The sequence below is a fragment of the Ranitomeya variabilis genome, chromosome 6 (genome assembly GCF_051348905.1).
Source record: "Ranitomeya variabilis isolate aRanVar5 chromosome 6, aRanVar5.hap1, whole genome shotgun sequence".
NCBI lineage: Eukaryota > Metazoa > Chordata > Amphibia > Anura > Dendrobatidae > Ranitomeya > Ranitomeya variabilis.
In genome coordinates this window covers 453,411,061-453,431,491 of record NC_135237.1, presented here as the reverse complement: position 1 = coordinate 453,431,491, position 20,431 = coordinate 453,411,061, and the positions used below count along the sequence as shown (strand labels likewise).

The 20,431-nt window shown below is 45.1% G+C and overlaps 1 protein-coding gene across 2 annotated transcripts in view; it reads left to right on the top strand.

Annotated features, from left to right (window-relative positions):
- The window catches only part of TCEA1 (transcription elongation factor A1), a 49,855-nt gene extending 29,815 nt beyond the window's left edge, over nucleotides 1–20,040 (top strand). For both annotated transcript variants that reach the window (XM_077270496.1, XM_077270497.1), the window contains exons 8-10: nucleotides 8,366–8,512; nucleotides 10,554–10,625; nucleotides 19,442–20,040. In XM_077270496.1, the coding sequence (XP_077126611.1) occupies nucleotides 8,366–8,512; nucleotides 10,554–10,625; nucleotides 19,442–19,450 (228 nt within the window). In that variant the 3' untranslated portion in view covers nucleotides 19,451–20,040. The remainder of the gene's footprint in view (nucleotides 1–8,365; nucleotides 8,513–10,553; nucleotides 10,626–19,441) is intronic.
- The last annotated feature ends 391 nt before the right edge of the window (nucleotides 20,041–20,431 follow it).

Here is a 20,431-nt window from a genome sequence, read left to right as displayed (position 1 = left end):
TCCCCCACAAGTGACCCCATTTTGGAAACTAGACCCCCCAAGGAACTTATCTAGATGCATAGTGAGCACTTTAAACCCCCAGGTGCTTCACAAATTGATCCGTAAAAATGAAAAAGTATTTTTTTTTCCCCAAAAAATTATTTTAGCCTCAATTTTTTTCATTTTCACATGGGCAACAGGATAAAATGGATCCTAAAATTTGTTGGACAATTTCTCCTGAGTACGCCGATACCCCATATGTGGGGGTAAACCACTGTTTGGGCGCACGGCAGGGCTCGGAAGGGAAGGCACGCCATTTGGCTTTTTGAATGGAAAATTAGCTCCAATCATTAGCGGACACCATGTCGCGTTTGGAGAGCCCCTGTGTGCCTAAACATTGGAGCTCCCCCACAAGTGACCCCATTTTGGAAACTAGACCTCCCAAGGAACTAATCTAGATGTGTGGTGAGCACTTTGAACCCCCAAGTGCTTCACAGAAGTTTATAACGCAGAGCCATGAAAATAAAAAATAATTTTTCTTTTCTCAAAAATGATTTTTTAGCCCACAATTGTTTTTATTTTCCCAAGGGTAACAGGAGAAATTGGACCCCAAAAGTTGTCCAGTTTCTCCTGAGTACGCTGATACCCCATATGTGGGGGTAAACCACTGTTTTGGCACACGTCGGGGTTCGGAAGGGAAGTAGTGACGTTTTGAAATGCAGACTTTGATGGAATGCTCTGCGGGTGTCAGGTTGCATTTGCAGAGCCCCTGATGTGCCTAAACAGTAGGAACTCCCCACAAGTGACCCCATTTTGGAAACTAGACCTCCCAAGGAACTAATCTAGATGTGTGGTGAGCACTTTGAACCCCCAAGTGCTTCACAGAAGTTTATAACGCAGAGCCGTGAAAATAATAAATGTGTTTCCTTTCCTCAAAAATATTTTTTTTAGCCCAGAATGTTTTAATTTTCCCAAGGGTAACAGGAGAAATTTGACCCCAAAAGTTGTTGACCAGTTTCTCCTGAGTATGCTGATACCCCATTTGTGGGGGTAAACCACTGTTTGGGCAGATGCCGGGGCTCGGAAGGGAAGTAGTGACGTTTTGGAATGCAGACTTTGATGGATTGGTCTGCAGGCATCATGTTATGTTTGCAGAGCCCCTGATGTGCCTAAACAGTAGAAACCCCCCACAAGTGACCCCATTTTGGAAACTAGACCCCCCAAGGAACTTATCTAGATGAGTGGTGAGCACGGTCAACCCCCAAGTGCTTCACAGAAGTTTACAACGCAGAGCCGTGAAAATAAAAAAATAATTGTTCTTTCCTCAAAAATTATGTTTTAGCAAGTAATTTTTTATTTTTCCAAGGGTAACAGGGGAAATTGGACCCCAACAGTTGTTGCGCAGTTTGTCCTGAGTACGCTGGTACCCCATATGTGGGGGTAAACCACTGTTTGGGCGCACGTCGGGGCTTGGAAGGGAGGGAGCACCATTTGACTTTTTGAACGCAAGATTGGCTGGAATCAATGGTGGTGCCATGTTGCGTTTGGAGACCCCTGATGTGCCCAAACAGTGGAAACCCCTCAATTCTAACTTCAACACTAACCCCAACACACCCCTAACCCTAATCCCAACTGTAGCCCTAACCCTAATCACAACCCTAACCCCTAACCACAACCCTAACCCCAACACACCCGTAACTCTAATCCTAACCCTAACCCCAACCCTAACCACAACTGTAACCCCAACACACTCCTAACCACAAGCCTAATCTTAACCCTATTTCCAACCCTAGCCCAAATTCCAACCCTAACTCTAATTCCAACCCTAAGGCTATGTCCCCACGTTGCGGATTCGTGAGATTTTTCCGCACGATTTTTGAAAAATCTGCAGGTAAAAGGCACTGCGTTTTACCTGCAGATTTACAGTGGATTTCCAGTGTTTTTTGGTGCGGATTTCACCTGCGGATTCCTATTGAGGAACAGGTGTAAAACGCTGCGGAATCCGCACAAAGAATTGACATGCTGCGGAAAATACAACGCAGCGTTTCTGCACGGAATTCTCCGCACCATGGGCACAGCGGATTTGGTTTTCCATAGGTGTACATGGTACTGTAAACCTGATGGAAAACTGCTACGAATTCGCAGCGGCCGATCCGCTGCGGATCCGCGGGCGATCCGCTGCGGATCCGCGGGCGATCCGCTGCGGATCCGCGGCGGATCCGCGGGCGATCCGCGGCCAATCCGCAGTGATCAAATTATATCTGGAACGAATCTGCCGGCCGGCAGATTCGGCGGGCGCACTGCGCATGCGCCCGCCATTTTGGAAGATGGCGGCGCCCATGGAGAAGACGGATGGACACCGGGAGCCTCGGTAAGTATAAGGGGGTGGAGATCAGGGCACGGGGGGGGGGGGGGGGTCGGAGCACGGGGGGGTGGCATAGGAGCACGGGGGGAGCGGACAGGAGGACGGGGGAGCGGAGCACAAGACGGAGGGGAGCGGACCACAGATCGGTGGCTTGGGGGGGCGATCGGTGGGGTGTGGGGGGTCACATCAGTGTTTCCAGCCATGGCCGATGATATTGCAGCATCGGCCATGGCTGGATTGTAATATTTCACCATTTCACTTCCAACAGCCAATCAGAGCGATCGTAGCCACAGGGGGGTGAAGCCACCTCCCCTGGGCTGAAGTACCACTCCCCCTGTCCCTGCAGATCGGGTGAAATTGGAGTTAACCCTTTCACCCGATCTGCAGGGACGCGATCATTCCATGACTCCACATAGGCGTCATGGGTCGGATTGGCACGGGTTTTCATGACGCCTACGTGGCGTCAAAGGTCGGGAAGGGGTTAAAATGATAATTGACAAATCTCTATTACACACAACAATTCATTTACATAAAAATGTAAGGGTTGTATGGTAGCACATGATGAGACAACACATGGTACAAGTTTTTTTTATTATTACATCATATAAACAGGTAATTCTCATAAAAATTATGGTCGGTGCCAACATGGATCGTGGCTAATGCAAAAAGTTGACATCTATAATGTACAGCTGACCGGTGCTGGATTGTCATCTCTATGGGGATATTATTTTCTCATATCTCAGGCCAGTGAAAAAGATGTATTGGTGGTCACTAAGGGGTTAAAGCTACAGTTAGGTCCATATATATTTGGACAGACAACATTTTTCTAATTTTGGTTATAGACATTACCACAATGAATTTTAAACAAAACAATTCAGATGCAGTTGAAGTTCAGACTTTCAGCTTTCATTTGAGGGTATCCACATTAACATTGGATGAAGGGTTTAGGAGTTTCAGCTCCTTAACATGTGCCACCCTGTTTTTAAAGGGACCAAAAGTAATTGGACAATTGACTCCAAGGCTATTTCATGGACAGGTGTGGGCAATCCCTTCGTTATGTAATTCTCAATTAAGCAGATAAAAGGCCAGGAGTTGATTGGAGATGTGGTGCTTGCATTTGGAAGGTTTTGCTGTGAAGTAAACATGCGGTCAAAGGAGCTCTCCATGCAGGTGAAACAAGCCATCCTTAAGCTGGGAAAACAGAAAAAACCCATCCGAGAAATTGCTACAATATTAGGAGTGGCAAAATCTACAGTTTGGTACATCCTGAGAAAGAAAGAAAGCACTGGTGAACTCATCAATGCAAAAAGACCTGGGCGCCCACGGAAGACAACAGTGGTGGATGATCACAAAATAATCTCCATGGCGAAGAGAAACCCCTTCACAACAGCCAACCAAGTGAACAACACTCTCCAGGAGGTCGGTGTATCAATATACAAATATATCATAAAGAGAAGACTGCATGAAAGTAAATACAGAGGGTTCACTGCACGGTGCAAGCCACTCATAAGCATCAAGAATAAAAAGGCTAGACTGAACTTTGCTAAAAAACATCTAAAAAAGCCAGCACAGTTCTGGAAGAACATTCTTTGGACAGATGAAACCAAGATCAACCTCTACCAGAATGATGGAAAGAGAAAAGTATGGCGAAGGCGTGGTACTGCTCATGATCCAAAGCATACCACATCATCTGTAAAACACAGCGGAGGCAGTATGATGGCTTGGGCATGCATGGCTGCCAGTGGCACTGGGTCACTAGTGTTTATTGATGATGTGACACAGGACAGAAGCAGCCGAATGAATTCTGAGGTATTCAGAGCCATACTGTGTGCTCAGATCCAGCCAAATGCAGCCAAACTGATTGGTCGTCGTTTCATACTACAGATGGACAATGACCCATAACATAAAGCCAAAGCAACCCAGGAGTTTATTAAAGCAAAGAAGTGGAATATTCTTGAATGGCCAGTCAGTCACCTGATCTCAACACAATTGAGCATGCATTTCACTTGTTAAAGACTAAACTTCAGACAGAAAGGCCCACAAACAAACAGCAACTGAAAACCACCGCAGTGAAGGCCTGGCAGAGCATCAAAAAGGAGGAAACACAGCGTCTGGTGATGTCCATGAGTTCAAGACTTCAGGCAGTCATTGCCAACAAAGGGTTTTCAAACAAGTACTAAAAATGAACATTTTATTTAAAATTATTGAATCTGTCCAATTACTTTTGGTCCCTTTTAAAAACAGGGTGGTACATGTTAAGGAGCTGAAACTCCTAAACCCTTCATCCAATTTTAATGTGGATACCCTCAAATGAAAGCTGAAAGTCTGAACTTCAACTGCATCTAAATTGTTTTGTTTAAAATTCATTGTGGTAATGTCTATAACCAAAATTAGAAAAATGTTCTCTGTCCAAATATATATGGACCTAACTGTAGTTTTTAAACTAATAAAGCAATCTTTTATTCATAGAAAGGTAGCGTTGGAAGGGAGCTCCTGGATTATTTGGTCCAACCCCCTGCTCAATGCAGGATTCACTAAATTATCTCAGACAGATGTCTGTCCAGCCTCTGTTTGAAGACTTCCATTGAAGGAGAACTCCCCACTAGAGATGGGCAGAGCCCTGGATGTTCAGGTTCGGCCAAACAGTTAAAAAAAAAAATTAAAAAAATTAAAAAAATAAGTTCGGGCACCAGAACAGTACCTGGACCCGAACCCAGATCCCATTCACTTGTGCATGACATCGCGGCAAACACTGCTTCTGGTCGGCGGTAAAATCATTACCACCGGTCAGAGAGCCACTGTTCCCACGCTGTCAAATGACAGATTGAGCCTTCAGCTGTTACTGGAGGTAAAAAGTTTACCTTCTATCACTGGCGTAGGCTGATGTGACTACTACTCTCATCAATTGATGCCTGCTGCTAACAGTGAAAGTAGGCAGCGGCTGATGGTAGTATTCATCACCCGGGGCCTTCGTTCTAAATAAATAATAATAAAAAAAAAAAAACTGGGTTCCACTGTATTTTTTATAACCAGCCAGGCAAAACTCAGTTTGGGCTGCAGCCTGTAGCTGTTATCAAGAATTAAGGGGTTCCCACACGTGGTGGTGTCTTTTTTTTGTATTTTTTTTTAATGAATTAAAGGGCCACTGTCACCCCCCTCCAGCCGTTATAAACTAAAAGAGCCATCTTGTGCAGCAGTAATGCTGCATTCTAACAAGGTGGCTCTTTTAGTTTTAGGTTCAAGTATACCCCAAATAAAGCGTTTTTATACTTAGCCACATTTCCTGTCTCTAGCCAGGTAGGCGGGTCCTCACTCCCCAGCTTGACCAGCTCCTCTGCCGTCACTCCAATCTTCCTGCGCTTTCGGCACCACCCCCTCAGCGCTGTTATCGGTTCAAAACCGGCACCTGCGCAGTGTGCTGCGCAGACGCAGTAAGCTCTGGCCGTCTGACGTTCCAGCCAGGCTTGCACACTGCGCCTGCGCGGGCATTGCGGCCAGCCACCTTTGGAATCCCCGCCCCGCACTGTGCATAATGCATAACACATGGTGATTCCAAAGGTGGCTGGCCGCAATGCCCGCCCAGGCGCAGTGTGCAAGCCTGGCTGGAACGTCAGACGGACAGAGCTTACTGCGTCTGCGCAGCACAGCAGTACACTTTTCGGTTTTGAACCGATAACAGCGCTGAGTGGGCGGCGCCGAAAGCGCAGGAAGATTAGAGTGACGGCAGAGGAGCTGGCCAAGCTGGGGAGTGAGGACCCGCCTACCTGGCTAAAGACAGGAATTGTGGCTAAGTATAAAAACGCTTTATTTGGGGTATACTTGAACCTAAAACTAAAAGAGCCACCTTGTTAGAATGCAGCATTACTGCTGCACAAGGTGGCTCTTTTAGTTTATAACGGCTGGGGGGGGGTGACAGTGGCCCTTTAAATGAAAGGCGTGACACACACACTCTCTCTCCCTCTCCCCCTCCCTCTCTCCCTCTCCCCCTCCCTCTCTCCCTCTCCCCCTCCCTCCCTCTCCCCCTCTCCCCCTTCCTCTCTCCCCCTCCCTCTCCCCCTCCCTCTCTCCCCCTCCCTCTACCCCTCCCTCTCTCCCTCTCTCCCACAGGTGGGGGCTGATATTCTCAGGATGGTAAGGGGCTTTGGATATTGGCCCTGCCCCGCCAAAACATAGCAGCCCTCAGCTACCTGGAAAAGGCACATCTAGTAGATGCGCCAGTATTGGCACTTTGCCCAGCTCTTCCACTTGCCCGGTAGCGGTGGCTAGTAGGGTAATATTTGTTATGGTTGATGTCGCCTTTATATTGTCCGGTGACGTCAAGCCCATGGATTAGTAATTGAGAGGCATTATCAGCTTTCCCTGCAGGTTCTGCAGACAGCATTATATTCTTCTTTAGATATAATGCAGATATAGATATGATACAGATATGATGGAAAAAGAGATAGCCGTCAGATATTTAATAACCTCTGGAGCTTATCGTTCAGCTTTTTAGAAATAAATAAAAAAAAAAAAAAAGTCGTAGTCAAAAGAAACACACACGTCTTTTATTTGTAAAAAGCACTCCCTGACAAATTCCCTCTTTTTCCCATTTATTAAAAAAAAAAAAAAAAAAAGTAATGTCGACATTCCATATGAAGGTCCCACGACCATCCCCAGTCGTCTTCATCCAGTCTATGCAACCCTCTTTAGAGAACGAAGCTCCATAGACTGGAGCTGCAGCCATTGCCAGCTTTCACGCTGCGTAGCGCGAGAACCCAGCTGCTGTGACCGGTAAGGTTACCACAAATTACAGCCAATGAACTGCGGTAACCTTCCAGATGTCACCGCTTGCAGCGTTCTGAATGGGGCTCCATAGACTGGACGAAGAAAGCTGGGATCGTTGTGGGACCTCCACTTGGATTTCGGCGGACCACTGGATTATTTATTTTTTTGGTAATGGGGGAAAGAGGAATTTGTCTGGGAGTGCTTTTTAAAAATGAAGACGTGTGTGTGTGTGTATTTCTTTCTTTTGACTGAGTTAGTAATGGGGTATCCTGATAGGCACCTCTCCATTACAATCCCTGAGCTTGATGTCAGCGGACATTACACAGCTGACATCAATCACAAAACCATTATCCCGCTTTCTAACGTGCCAGGGCAATCGGGAAAAGCCGAGGCTAAGCGCCAGAATTGGTCCATCTAATGGGTGTGCCATTTTTTGGGAAGGAGCCAATAACCAGGCACTTTCCTAGCATGTTAATATCAGCTCGCAGCGGTCTGCTTGTTATGAAAAATAGGGGAGACCCCCATGCTTTTGCTTTTTAAAAACCAGCAAAGGCTAAGCAGACAGCTGTGAGCTGATATGAATAGGTTGCAAAGCTCCATGAATAATGGCCCCTTCCCAGACTATTAAGACCAGCTCACAGCAGTCTGGTTTCCCTTAGCTGGTTATTAAAATAGGGGGGGGCCCGATGCCATTTTTTTACAGTAATTTATTAGCTAAATACATGTTCAGTAAACTAATCACGCAAAGCACTGTTTATATATCTCACTGACCTATTTCTATCTATTCTATTCTGATGGTTCGGACTGTGAATTTACTCTACTTCAGATGTGTGTGTAAAAATTGGATGGCACATGCATGGGCTGTATGCCATGCGATTTTCTTTTTCTTTTTTTTTGCCTCGCACCTATTGACTTGCATTGGCGAGTGCAATCTGATTTTCGCAGACAATCGCAGCTGAGGAATATTTGCATTTGACTCCTTTACTAACATTGGTCAGAGTGTAATGCAATGTTTTCTCATATTGCACTCGTCTGATTTATACGCCAGTGCACAAGCCCTTATATTAAAGATCTGCTGCTCACCAGAGGAGAACCCACCCTGCCAGATGCCAGGAAGTAAGCATTGTGTAGTTGTGAGTAGCTCAAAAGGCAACTTATGAATAACCCTTTAATCTGCATGATCTTAACATTTGGGATTTCTTCCCCCAGCCACACATGAATGTTTTTTTGTTTTTGTTTTTTATTTCACTGCTCCAGGAAATGGCAAGTGATGAACTTAAAGAAATGAGAAAGAACCTTACAAAGGAGGCCATCCGGGAACATCAAATGGCCAGAACTGGTGGTACACAGACTGACCTATTCTCCTGCGGCAAGTGCAAAAAGAAGAATTGTACTTACACACAGGTAAGATAAAGCAAACTGCATCCTTAAAGGTACCTTCACACTAAACGACTTTGCAACGAGAACGACAGCGATCTGTGACGTTGCAGCGTCCTGGATAGCGATCTCGTTGTTTGACACGCAGCAGCGATCTGGATCCCGCTGTGATATCGCTGGTCGGAGCTAGAAGTCCAGAACTTTATTTAGTCGCTTGATCGCCCGCTGTCATCGCTGGATCGGCGTGTGTGTGACGCCGACCCAGCGATGTGTTCACTTGTAACCAGGGTAAATATCGGGTTACTAAGCGCAGGGCCGCGCTTAGTAACCCTATATTTACCCTGGTTACCATTGTAAAAGTTAAAAAAAAAAAAAAAACACTACATACTCACATTCTGATGTCTGTCACGTCCCCCGCTGGCATCCACAGGGTTACGCGCTGCTGCTCAGAGCTTCCTGCACTGACTGTGTCAACGCCGGCAGTAAAGCAGAGCACAGCGGTGACGTCACCGCTGTGCTCTTTACTGCCGGCACTGACAGTCAGTGCGGGAAGCTCTGAAGAGCAGCGCGTAACCCTGTGGACGCCGGCGGGGGACGTGACAGACATCAGAATGTGAGTATGTACTGTTTTGTTTTGTTTTTTTTACTTTTACAATGGTAACCAGGGTAAATATCGGGTTACTAAGCGCGGCCCTGCACTTAGTAACCCGATGTTTACCCTGGTTACCCGGGTGCTGCAGGGGGACTTCGGCATCGTTGAAGACAGTTTCAACGAAGTCGTTCCCCTGATCTGTGTGACGGCTCCCCAGCGACCACACAACAACTTACCAACGATCACGGCCAGGTCGTATCGCTGGTCGTGAACGTTGGTAAGTCGTTTAGTGTAACGGTACCTTAAGTCCCCAATACTGTACACAGACTGTCGACTGAACTTGCAGATAACTGCTTGATGAGCTGACAGTCTGCATAATGGGGCCTCACCACTCTCCCTAGCAGTTGATTTTTGGGGAAAGATAATGATCCGTTGTCTGATTTTTGACTGCTTTTCGTATTGTTCTGTGACATAACCTGCCTCCAGTGTGGTCTGGCTGGGGGTCTTTCATAGAGACCATGGGTGCACTAAGCCAAGCCCAATGTTACTGTGTAGAGGGGAGATTGTCAACCAACCGATCTTATGGTCCGCTATTTATTGCATATGGGAGCTTGCAACTTTTTTTTTCTTTTTTTTTTCCTTTTATTCTTACAAACTATTGAAGCAATTATATTACAGATAACATCGTTCAAATAAAACTAATGTGTAAACATGAATACTCTAAATAAAAACAGTGTAGTACTAACTGTAAAATCCATCTTTGTTGCATTGTATCATTTTATAAAAGGGGTTTTTATAGTATTGTTCTACCCCCTACTAATAATGCCTCATGTTGTAAGCTAGGAGCAATATATAGATCACACTTTTTTTTTTTTTTTCCTACCAAGAGGCCAAGACTACTGGGGTCATTGTTGAAATACTGACTCAATGCTTTTAGGTTGTTTTTAGTGTTGAGGGAACGTGTTTGGATAAGGTGTTCAAACATGTGATAAGATGATGATGCTTGTGATAAGTGACTTTGGCATGCTCCAAAAATATGTTCGAGTGCCCAGTGCTGCATGACTCATGGCTGTCCGACAGCAGGAACATATGCAGGGATCGCCTGTTTGTTAAGGAATCCCTGCAAATGTTGCGACTGTCGGACAGCAACAAGACATGCAGCAGTGGGGACTCGAACATATTTTTCGAGCACAACAAAGACACTTGGTTATCACACGCGCATGCTCGGATAACTCCTTATCTGAGCACATTCCCTCATCACTAGTTGTTTTACCCCCACAATAGATTAGCTATTATTGGAAGCCCCTATAGTGAGACCTCTTACTTGAAGTAGTGAGGTGGGCTTAATGTAGCTGTATATTTGTAAATAAAATAATGCTTGTTATTGGAGCACGTTCTACTAATATGAACACTATTCTTTCAGTGCAGAATTGTTGTATTCTTTCCAAATTAACACCTTATATTTGCATTATGTAGGTTCAGACCCGCAGCGCTGATGAACCTATGACAACATTTGTGTTTTGTAATGAATGTGGAAATCGGTGGAAGGTAAGACTTGTACGAGTATAGTGTATGATTACTGGATGTCTCTGGAATATACGGTTATGCCTAGTCATGAGTATATTGGGGCTTGAAGTACAAAAATGTTTCTTCTGATCCATTCATATGGTGGAGAAAAATTGCATTTGTGTTGTTGCTCCTAGACTTGTAAAATGCAAAGTGCAGATAATCTGCCCCGCAAATGAGTTATATAGCCTGTACGCATTGTTTGGCATGTTTTATAGTCAAATCAGTGTAACATTTTAGTTATTTCATAAACACCCTACTGCTATGCTACTATGTCTGTGGGAAGGAGAGAGTAGGCTTTGTTAGACACTGTCCAGAATCCTCTTAATTCATTAGGAGGCACAGAATTATGGGCTAGTGCAGGGGTACCCAACCTGTAACTCACTCGAGAGCCACTTATGGCTCGCGGGCCCATAATGTGTGGCTCGTGGCTGTCTGCCAGCTTGGTGCATTAGCACCAGGTGTAGCAGACGACTATTAAGAGCAGATCTCTAGATGGCTTTTGTCTGTAGCCCAGCACAGTAGTGCAGATCTGCGTAGATCTGGAAATGGATCGGAAACTCTGGAGCTTGGCATTCTGCCTTGGTGTGATTTCAGTGTAAAATCTTTGGCTGTCATTATACCGGTAATAGGGGTCTTTGGGTTTCACTACTGTGAGTGGAGCGGCAGCTGAATGTGCTTAGCTATTAGCCAGCTTGATTACATGTGGGGATTCCCTATCAACCAGGCAACCCCCACATGTACTCAGCCTGGCTAATAGCTGTAAATCATTCAGCTGCCGTGATGAAAACTTAATCTCCGAGCAGTCATAAATACTTGGAGACCACCCGAACGTGCTTGGGAAAACCCGAGCAACGAGTACACTCGCTCATCACTACACGTGTCCCCTCCAGAAATATGTCGGGCCGGAAATACGTCCCTGCTTTCCAGCCTGGACCGAAAGTATATCGTATAACGAACCACAATAATTGGGTAAGGGACCAAGATATCGATGCGTTCCAGCAAGAAATGCTTAGGGGCCCGGAATTAAGCTTGCTACTTAATTACTTGTACCTTATTAATGCACAACAATTGGAAGTGTTGTTGAGACCAAAGAATTATAGAAGTTCAGTTGCCAAAACCATCCCAATGAGTGGGCCGGTATCTAGAGAGGATAAATACCCTCTTCCATACAAGGAATAATATATACTAGGTGCTAATATGAATATGAAATTGATGTGTCTGAATTTTCTATCTAGACCACAGTCACCAAATTTTCACCTTGAATAAACCACCCCAGCATCATTTCTGAAAGAAATATTACATTTATCCTAATACTCATCTGCGTCAGTTGGATTTTGGCAGGAAAAAAAAAAGGTTCTCAATAATCAAAATAATGCTAGAAATAGATGCTATATGTGTTTACTGGGATTTTTGGATATATCAAGGTGAAAAGGAAGGATTGTGAAATGTATGGGAATCGACCTATTGGGTAAATTGAACTTATAAAAAGCAGCCAAAGTGGATCTGTTCATTGAGACCGAATACAATAGATACACTTTGTCTACTTCTGGAGCATCCTTCAGTTCCAATCTCCTCACCCCGTTGATGGTTGGATTACGTCTGATACTAAAATCCAAAGCAATCAAGGCTCCCCTTGTGTAGTTGCCTAATATGCCTTGAGATTGGCGTATCTCTTGAGTGCCTTATATCTCCTAATTGGTCTCTAACTTTGTTTCTAAGCTCCATTTTGGCCTTACCAATATACTCAAGTGGTCATGTAGACCTAAAAAGATTAACAACCCCTGTGGTTCTGCAATTTGCAAAGTGTAGACACTTGAATGTTCTCCCCGTGACCACACTTTGAAGGAAATTGGTGACTTTGAATTTGTTCGGATTCCTGTGCTGAAATCGGCAGCAACCTGTAATGGGTGAAAGGAAAAGTTCCCGACGTCAGATGAGTAGGCTGCGTACCTGTGGCTCCCGCCTTTGGGTGGCTGGAAGCACTGTCCCCGGGGCCTCGGCACAGTCAGCGCTGTCCTGGCTCGGTCAGCCACGTCGTCCTCCCCCTGCTGCGCTCCCTGTGCCGGCGACCCGCTGGTCTCGGCATAGTAGAGCGGCCGGGGCAACATCCGGCAAGTACCACTGAGGTCACAGGCGCTGGGTATGGGCATGCCCGAGTGACGTCATGGAAGTGCGCCGGAAGCAAGATGGCGAAGCCCTATGCTACGCCGGGATACTGGAACAGGACTGCGTGCCTGGTTGGCTTTTGAAGGGGCAGGCAATCGTCGGGATCGGAAGGGAGGCCCCACAAGATGGCACTGGCTACCCCTTCTTAAGGGTGAGCAGCGGAGAAGGTGGCTCCAGAGCATCATACCAGGTGAATATGGACCAAGACAATCTTCAGCAGCAGCAGCCAACAGCTCACCATCAGCTTGGACACAAAGAAGGCAGCTGTTCGAGTGGCAAGAGCAGCAGCCGTCCCAGCCAGAGGAGCAGGACATCCAAAGACTTCTCAGTGTCCAGAGAGGATACGTTATGTGTCCCACAACAGCCTCCGAAATCTGTACCCTTGAATAACATGGGGTGGTGAGTGATCTCTGTGAATGTCGTCATTTTGTTAATAGGTCCCTTATTGTTTGTTTAAATCATTAGGAGAGGCCTGCTGGGAAAGCTAGCGTAAAGAGGAACAGGGAGTGCGTGCTTTGCAAAAACCCCTAGCGGTGGACTGTCAGAAGGACCTCTGCTCCGACTGCATCCACAGAACAATTAGTGATTAGACCCCTGACTTTGTAGCAAACCTTAAGTCTGTTATTACATCCGAAGTGGAGGGCTCCCTTTAAAACCCTGTTGAAAACAGGGAAGAAAAAGCGTGGACAGTTTTCTTCTAAATCCGACTCCTCTCCAAAATCATCACAGGGTCAATGCTATACTGAGTCCTCCTCCGGCAGTGACACGAGGGGCAGACCGTGCTTTCCCATGGAGGACATGGATAAGCTACTTAAGGCCATTAGAACTATGGGTCTAAAGAAGGAGAAAGCAGCCAAGTCTCTTGAGGACGTTATGTTTGGAGGATTAGAGGAAAAGAAAAAACGCACCTTCCCAGTCAACACTAAGGTCCGGGCTCTCATTAATAGAGAGTGGAGTACACCGGAGAAATCTGGTGCGCTGCACTCATCCTCAAAAAGGAGATATCTCTTTGAGGAGAAGGAAACAGAGTTGTGGGACAAGGTCCCTAGAATCAATGGCGCTGTGTCCATGTCATCTAAGAGGTCAGCGGTTCCCTTGGAAGACTCGGGGAGTACTCGGGGACCCTTTAGATAAGGTGGATATTTATCCAAGACACATGAGAAGCGCCAGCGGGAGGACTAAAACCAGCGATCGCTGGAACTTGTACCACACGTTCCCAAATGATTTGGCTACATCATCTGGAGAAGCAGCTCAAGTCCAAGGTGTCAAGGGATAGAATCCTGTCAAACATGTCTCTATTGCATGGAGCCCCAGCATTCCTGGCCGCTGAATCTGTGAGACTGGCAGCCTGGTCTGCTGGTCTATCAAACACGACAAGACGGCCTTATAGCTCATGGGCTGTCAAGGAGATCTACAGTCTAAGCACAAGTTATGTTCTTTACCATGTGATGGGCAGTTTTTGTTTGGCAAAAAGCTTGATTACATCCTGGAGAAAGCTGGTGACCGGAAGAATGGCTTTCCCAGGTTCTCAGTGGAGCCAAGAAGATCTTCCTTTCGGAGGAAAAAAATCAATAGGGGACGTCCTTCGGGGGAAACAAGGAAGTGGGAGGATATAGGTAGAAACTGAGTCCGGATTCATGTTTGGTGGTCCTTCCTCCACTCATAATGTCTGCTGCACAGCAGTAGGGGGAGGCTTTCCCTCTTTGTTCAGGCCTGGGAGAACATCTCCAGCACCTGGGTCCTGAATATAGTGAGAAAAGGCCTGAAGATAGTTTTACCATCTGACGTGTCAAACATTTGTAGTAACCCCAAATCAGAAGATCGGCATGAGAACTATTTGCCCTAGAGACAGAGATTCTGGGCCTAGTGGATAAACGGGTCCTATGCGAGGTTTTGAGTGAACAAAAAGGAAGGGGATTGTATAAAGAACCCGGATGGCTCATCCAGAACAATCCTAAATCTGAGGTCTCAATCACTGGATAAAAAAAATCACACCTTCAAGATGTAGTCAGTGAATATAACCATAAAGCTTCTTCATCATTGTTTTATGGCACTATTCGACTTAAAGGATGCTTACTATAACATCCCAATCCATCCAGACAATCAGATACCTGAGGGTGTCCCTATACATTCAAGGCAAAGTCAGACATTTTCATTTTCGTGCTCTTCCCTTTGGTTGTCAATAGCCTTGAGAGTGTTCACCAAAGTGATAGCAAAGTGACGGCCTTCCATATCCAGAGCATAGTCATCGTTCCATATCTGGACGACTTTTAATAGTAGGAAGACCACTGTGCTATGCAGTTGAAAGAGGTGTGAGTAATTTTACAAGAACTGGGCTGGATGATGAACACTCAAAAATCAAGGCTACAATCCCTAAAGATGCTGACCTTCTTGGGCTTTGTCCTGAACTCTGAGCTGCAGTCTTGTTTCTTGCCCGACAACGTAGAGAAGGTGATGAACCTAACCTGGGTAGCCATAGAACTTCCACAGATGTCCCTGAGGAAAACATTGTCCCTATTGGGAACCTTAACGTCCTGCATCCCAGCAGTCAAATGAGCCCAATTCCATACCAGGCAGCTGCAATGGGAGATACTGTCGGCACAGAGATTGCTAAAAGGGCGTTTAGAAGGTAGATCTATCATCGGAGGTCAGGAACTCCCTCAGAGGGTGAACAGACAGGATGAAATTGACATCAGGAGTCCCATGGGTAAGGCCAGTAAGCGACATAATCACGTCAGACGCGAGCATCTCAGGTTGGAGGGCAAACCTGAGATCAGGCAATTCAGGGGTCTTGGGCACCTCCAGAGCTGGAAACGTCTTCAAATTTAAAGGGAACCTGTCACCCCGTTTTTTTCAGTATGAGATAAAAAATACCATTAAATAGGGCCTGAGCTGTGCTGGACAATAGTGTATTTTGTGTTCGAGATATGCGAACTCGGCTTCAGGAAAATGGCCGCCGCGATCTCCATCTGCGCACGCGCGGCATCCCGCGGCCATTTTCCTGAAGCCCCGGGCAGCAGAGCGCTCCATCTGCTCACGCGCAGCCTCAGGAAGATGGCCGCCGCCAGCGATAAAGCGGTGAATAGCGCAGATCGCGCTCTTTTTCTTCAGCTGCGCAGTGCATTCCGCAAACCACTACTCCACCAACGGAAAGATAAGCAAGATCTGGGGGAGAAGAAGCGATTTCACCACCCCCATTTGACCAGACCACCTTGATTGACAGGTGAAAACGGCGACTTTGGTAAGGTATTTCGGCAGCATAGGTGGGGAATCAGGGTACACAAAATACACTATTGTCCAGCACAGCTCAGGCCCTATTTAATGGTATTTTTATCTCATACTGAAAAAACGGGGTGACAGGTTCCCTTTAAAACAATTGTGGGGCAGTAGAAAGGGCTCTAGAAAGCTTCCTCCCTCTACCCGTGGGTTCCCCCATGTCCGGTTGGGCAACAGTGGCATACATAAATCACCAGGGGGGAACAAGGTCCCACTCCCTAATAGCAGCAGCAAACGACATCCTCCAGATGACAGTAAAAACATCTTTTGTCCCTTGCGGCACTACACATAAGGGGAGCAGAGAACGGCGAGACAGACTTTCAAAACCACAACAGACTAAAACTGGGTGAATGGGCCCTAAACTGCAGAGTGTTCCAGGAGATAGTCCATGTTTTGGGGGTTGCTGGAAATAGATCTGTTTTCTGACAGGCACAACAGAAAGGTAAAAAGGTTATGTTCTCTGAACCCCAGGGAAAACCCATTCACAGTAGACTCTCTCCAGATTCCCTGGGACTTCAAGATTGCTTATGCCTTTCCTCCAGTAACGATGGTCAAAGTGGTCGTGAGGAAAATCGGGAGGATCAGGCGAGAGTTTTGATTGCTCCCTTCTGGCCAAAAAGACCTTGGTTTTCTCTAAGGATAATGTCTCTATTAGATCCATGGAACCCGACGGAGATCCCGGACCACCTTATGCAGGGGCCAGTATCCCACACCTAAGTAAAGGGCTTCCATCTAGCAGCGTGGAATTTGAAGGGCAGTACAGAGTAGCAGGGGGTTTTGACCAGGCTAGTTTCCACCTTGCTAAAAAGTAGGAAACCCATAGCAAGAATCAACGGCAGGACATGGAGAAAATGTTTGGAATTTTTAGGAAAGCAATTAGGCCAAAAGCCTCTAATCTGTCCCATCCTAGAGTTCCTTCAGTTGATGTTTGAACAGGGATTGGCTACTAGTACCCTTAAAGTCCAGGTGTTTGCTTTGGGTGCATTATATAGTTGTAACCTTGTGACTAATACTTGGGTGGCAAGGTTCATAAAATGCTGCTATAAATCCAGACCAGTCCCAATCCCAAAGGTCCCCCTATGGGATTTGAACATGGTACTAGATGCTTTGACCAAAGAGCCGTTTGAACCTGTGCAGTAGTTATTAGCAAAATACCTTGCCCTAAAAACTATCATATTAGTGGCTCTAACATCAGTTAGTGAGTGACTTACTGGCCCTTTCTATAAACTCTCCTTATACATAAATATGAAGATAAAGTCGGGTTTAAGGCCTGATCCGGCTTATCTTCCGAAGGTAGCAAAAAAGTTTAATCGAAGTCAAGAGATTGTCCTAACCTCCTTCCGTAATAACCCTAATCCGGGAGAGAGGAAGTTTCATAATCATGACGTTAGAAGGGCACTGTTACAATATATATCTGTGACTAGCCTGTGGAGTTAGACCTAGTCCCTATTCGTAGCCTTCCAGGCTAATGGGAAGGGTTACGGGGTGTCAAAAGGATTGCCTAATGGATTAAGCTGGGTTCACGTTACGTTACAGGCAGTCCGTTAGACCGACTCCGTTACACCGCGGTGTAACGCAGTCCGTTAACGCCGCCATGGCGTGCACTAGCGATGTGCCGTCATTGATGCTCTGGATGCGCTGGATAGGACGTGTGAGAAGCGCATGAATGTTACTACTTGACACCGGATTGACATTCCGGCCGCAGTCTTTATTCTGGCCGGACACTCAGCGTGGCATATCACACCTAAAGGGATTTCCCCTGACATGAACGGGATGGAGCAGTACTGAGCCTCTAATGCCCTACGGCCAACATGTGCTTATCAAGGACTAATGGCACAAGCTAAGGGGGAAATGCGTGGAGTTTCTTAATTAGCTTGATTCATCCAGACTGAAATTTCATTTATATCCTGATTTATCTTGACCTGTATACATGGGAGTTATTTAGGAGCAGTGTGGTGGGGACTACGTTATCAGATACCACCCTATATTTATTCTACTTGGTATCAGCGTGCACATGTCACTTGATTTTAAATTATATTGATGTGGGTTGCACCTATGGACATGTAACTAGACACATGATGATATAGCTGTGAAAATTAGTAACCTAAATATAATCAACTATTGTACATGGTTTGCATATACCACTTAGTACTATAGTTTGGTTGTAGTTTGAACAATAGTCATGATTAGTGATGAGCCAATATACTCGATACATTCGAGATTTCTCGAGCACGCTCGGGGGTCCTCCGAGTATTTTTTAGTGCTCTGAGATTGTTTTCCTCGCCGCAGCTGAATGATTTACAGCTATTAGCCAGCTTGATTACATGTGGGGATTCCCTAGCAACCAGGAAACCCCCACATGTACTTATGCTGGCTAACAGATGTAAATCATTCAACTGCGGCAAGAAAAACTAAATCTCCGAGCACTAAAAAATAGAGGACCCCCGAGCATGCTCAAGAAATCTCGAGTATCGAGTATATCCGCCCATCACTAGTCATGATCCTTCTATCACTATAGACAGCAATATCTTGGTTCCTTTACCTAAACTTCCCCCCCCCCCCCCCCCTTTTTTTTTTTTTTTTTCTTTTCTGCCTTATAGAATAGGGCCTACAGGGCACAAGGAAGGGGAGAGTCAAGGGGGGGGGGGGGGGGGGGGGGGCGGGCAGCAATCGTATATTAGGTTTCCAGCCTCCGCTGTCAGTATTTTTTTCCTTAAGGGTTTTTAGACCTGATCAACAGAGCTTCTAACCCCTTTGTGTAGTAAAAAAAAAAGTAAAATAAATAGATATTACTCATTTGTCAGCCAATGCATGTGTTAGATTAACCTATACTTTTCCAGATTATCACATGTATTTGTGGGTTTGCGTTTACAATTTGTTTAATATTTTTGAGTAAAGGAATGTTTTAATAGTAGTAGTATTTTCTGTGATTTAATATTGTGCCCGCTGTTTGTGCTTGGACTGTTAGGGATGTCACCTGCACAGAGGGGGAAAAAGAAGCATGCTGTGTGGCCCTGGCTAAAAAAAAAAAAATATTCTCCCCTGTATATTCTGTTGAGATCCAAAATAAATTACACTTTTTTGTTATAATTGTTAATTTTTATTGTTTTAGTCTGGTTTCACCCATCTGTGTATAATCGGAGTACGGCCATGGTCTATGGACCCGAGCTCTACACCCTCATGTGTTCCTATCGGACTGATGAGTTTGGGGGTCAGGAGATCAGTGGCACGTCCGTACATCATAGTTCATGCTCTGTGGCGATTTCTGGATATTTGAAACCGGCCATAGAAGTGTTTTAACACTAGTGAAAAATAATTCTAATATTTTTTTCTTCTTTTCTTTCTCTTTACAGTTTTGCTAAGATTTATCATATTCTGACACCAAAACCAGGAAGAGGCAGTTTTGTAATTGAGAAGACGAAGTACTCTTCCAAATTTTTTTTCTTCTTCATTTTTTTAATTGGATCTGGGTTCAACTTTGTGGGATCTTTTGGAATTTTAAGACCGAAACACTTTCAAACAATTTTCTTTCGAAAAGTTTAGGAAGCCACAATTTTATGGTGCAAGTTTAGAAAAAAGGAAAGTCTTTTTATAACAGAGTCATATTGCATTTTATGGATACAGCTGAGGCATCTGGTGAACATTATTGAATCCGTTTCAACTTTAGGTCGCATCCTGATTGTATTGTATGCTTCATAGTCTTTTGCACCCTTTCAGAGTCCCCTGAGCTGTAATGAACGTGTACATAGTTTGCAATGCGTTTGTGGAAAACGAATATTCTCACAGAAATGTTAGAAATGCTCTAATCATGAAATAAGAAGTGTTAACTATCAGGCACCAAATTAAGTTATTTTGTTAACTCATGGTTAGATTGATCTTCATTCCCGTTAATAATTGTCATGCTTTAATTTTTGTTTTATATAGCTTTTCATTAAAACAGACTGTTTGTAATTACTGGATTGTTATTTCTTTGCCATGATTTTTTTTTTCTGGTAAATTTTGGTTTGTGAAAAAAAAAAAAAATATCAAAACTTGGCTGTTTTCTAAATTTTTATTTACAATTAAACACAAATCCCCCAAATGACATTTTTAAAACTACATCCCCAAGAATTTCACCTAGGGATATAGTGGGCATTTACTCTTCCCAGACCCCTATGTTCAGCTTATCTGTCCCACAGTGGATTATCACACACTAAGAGCTGTGTGCTGATAATTCTTTTTTTTCTTCTTTTCTATGGTTTCTTTCCGCAATTTTATTAATTTCTCCCGAGTACGTCAATACCCCATTTATGGCTATAAATGGTAGGATTTAGGAATGGAAGGTGGTTTAAATTTTGGGCACC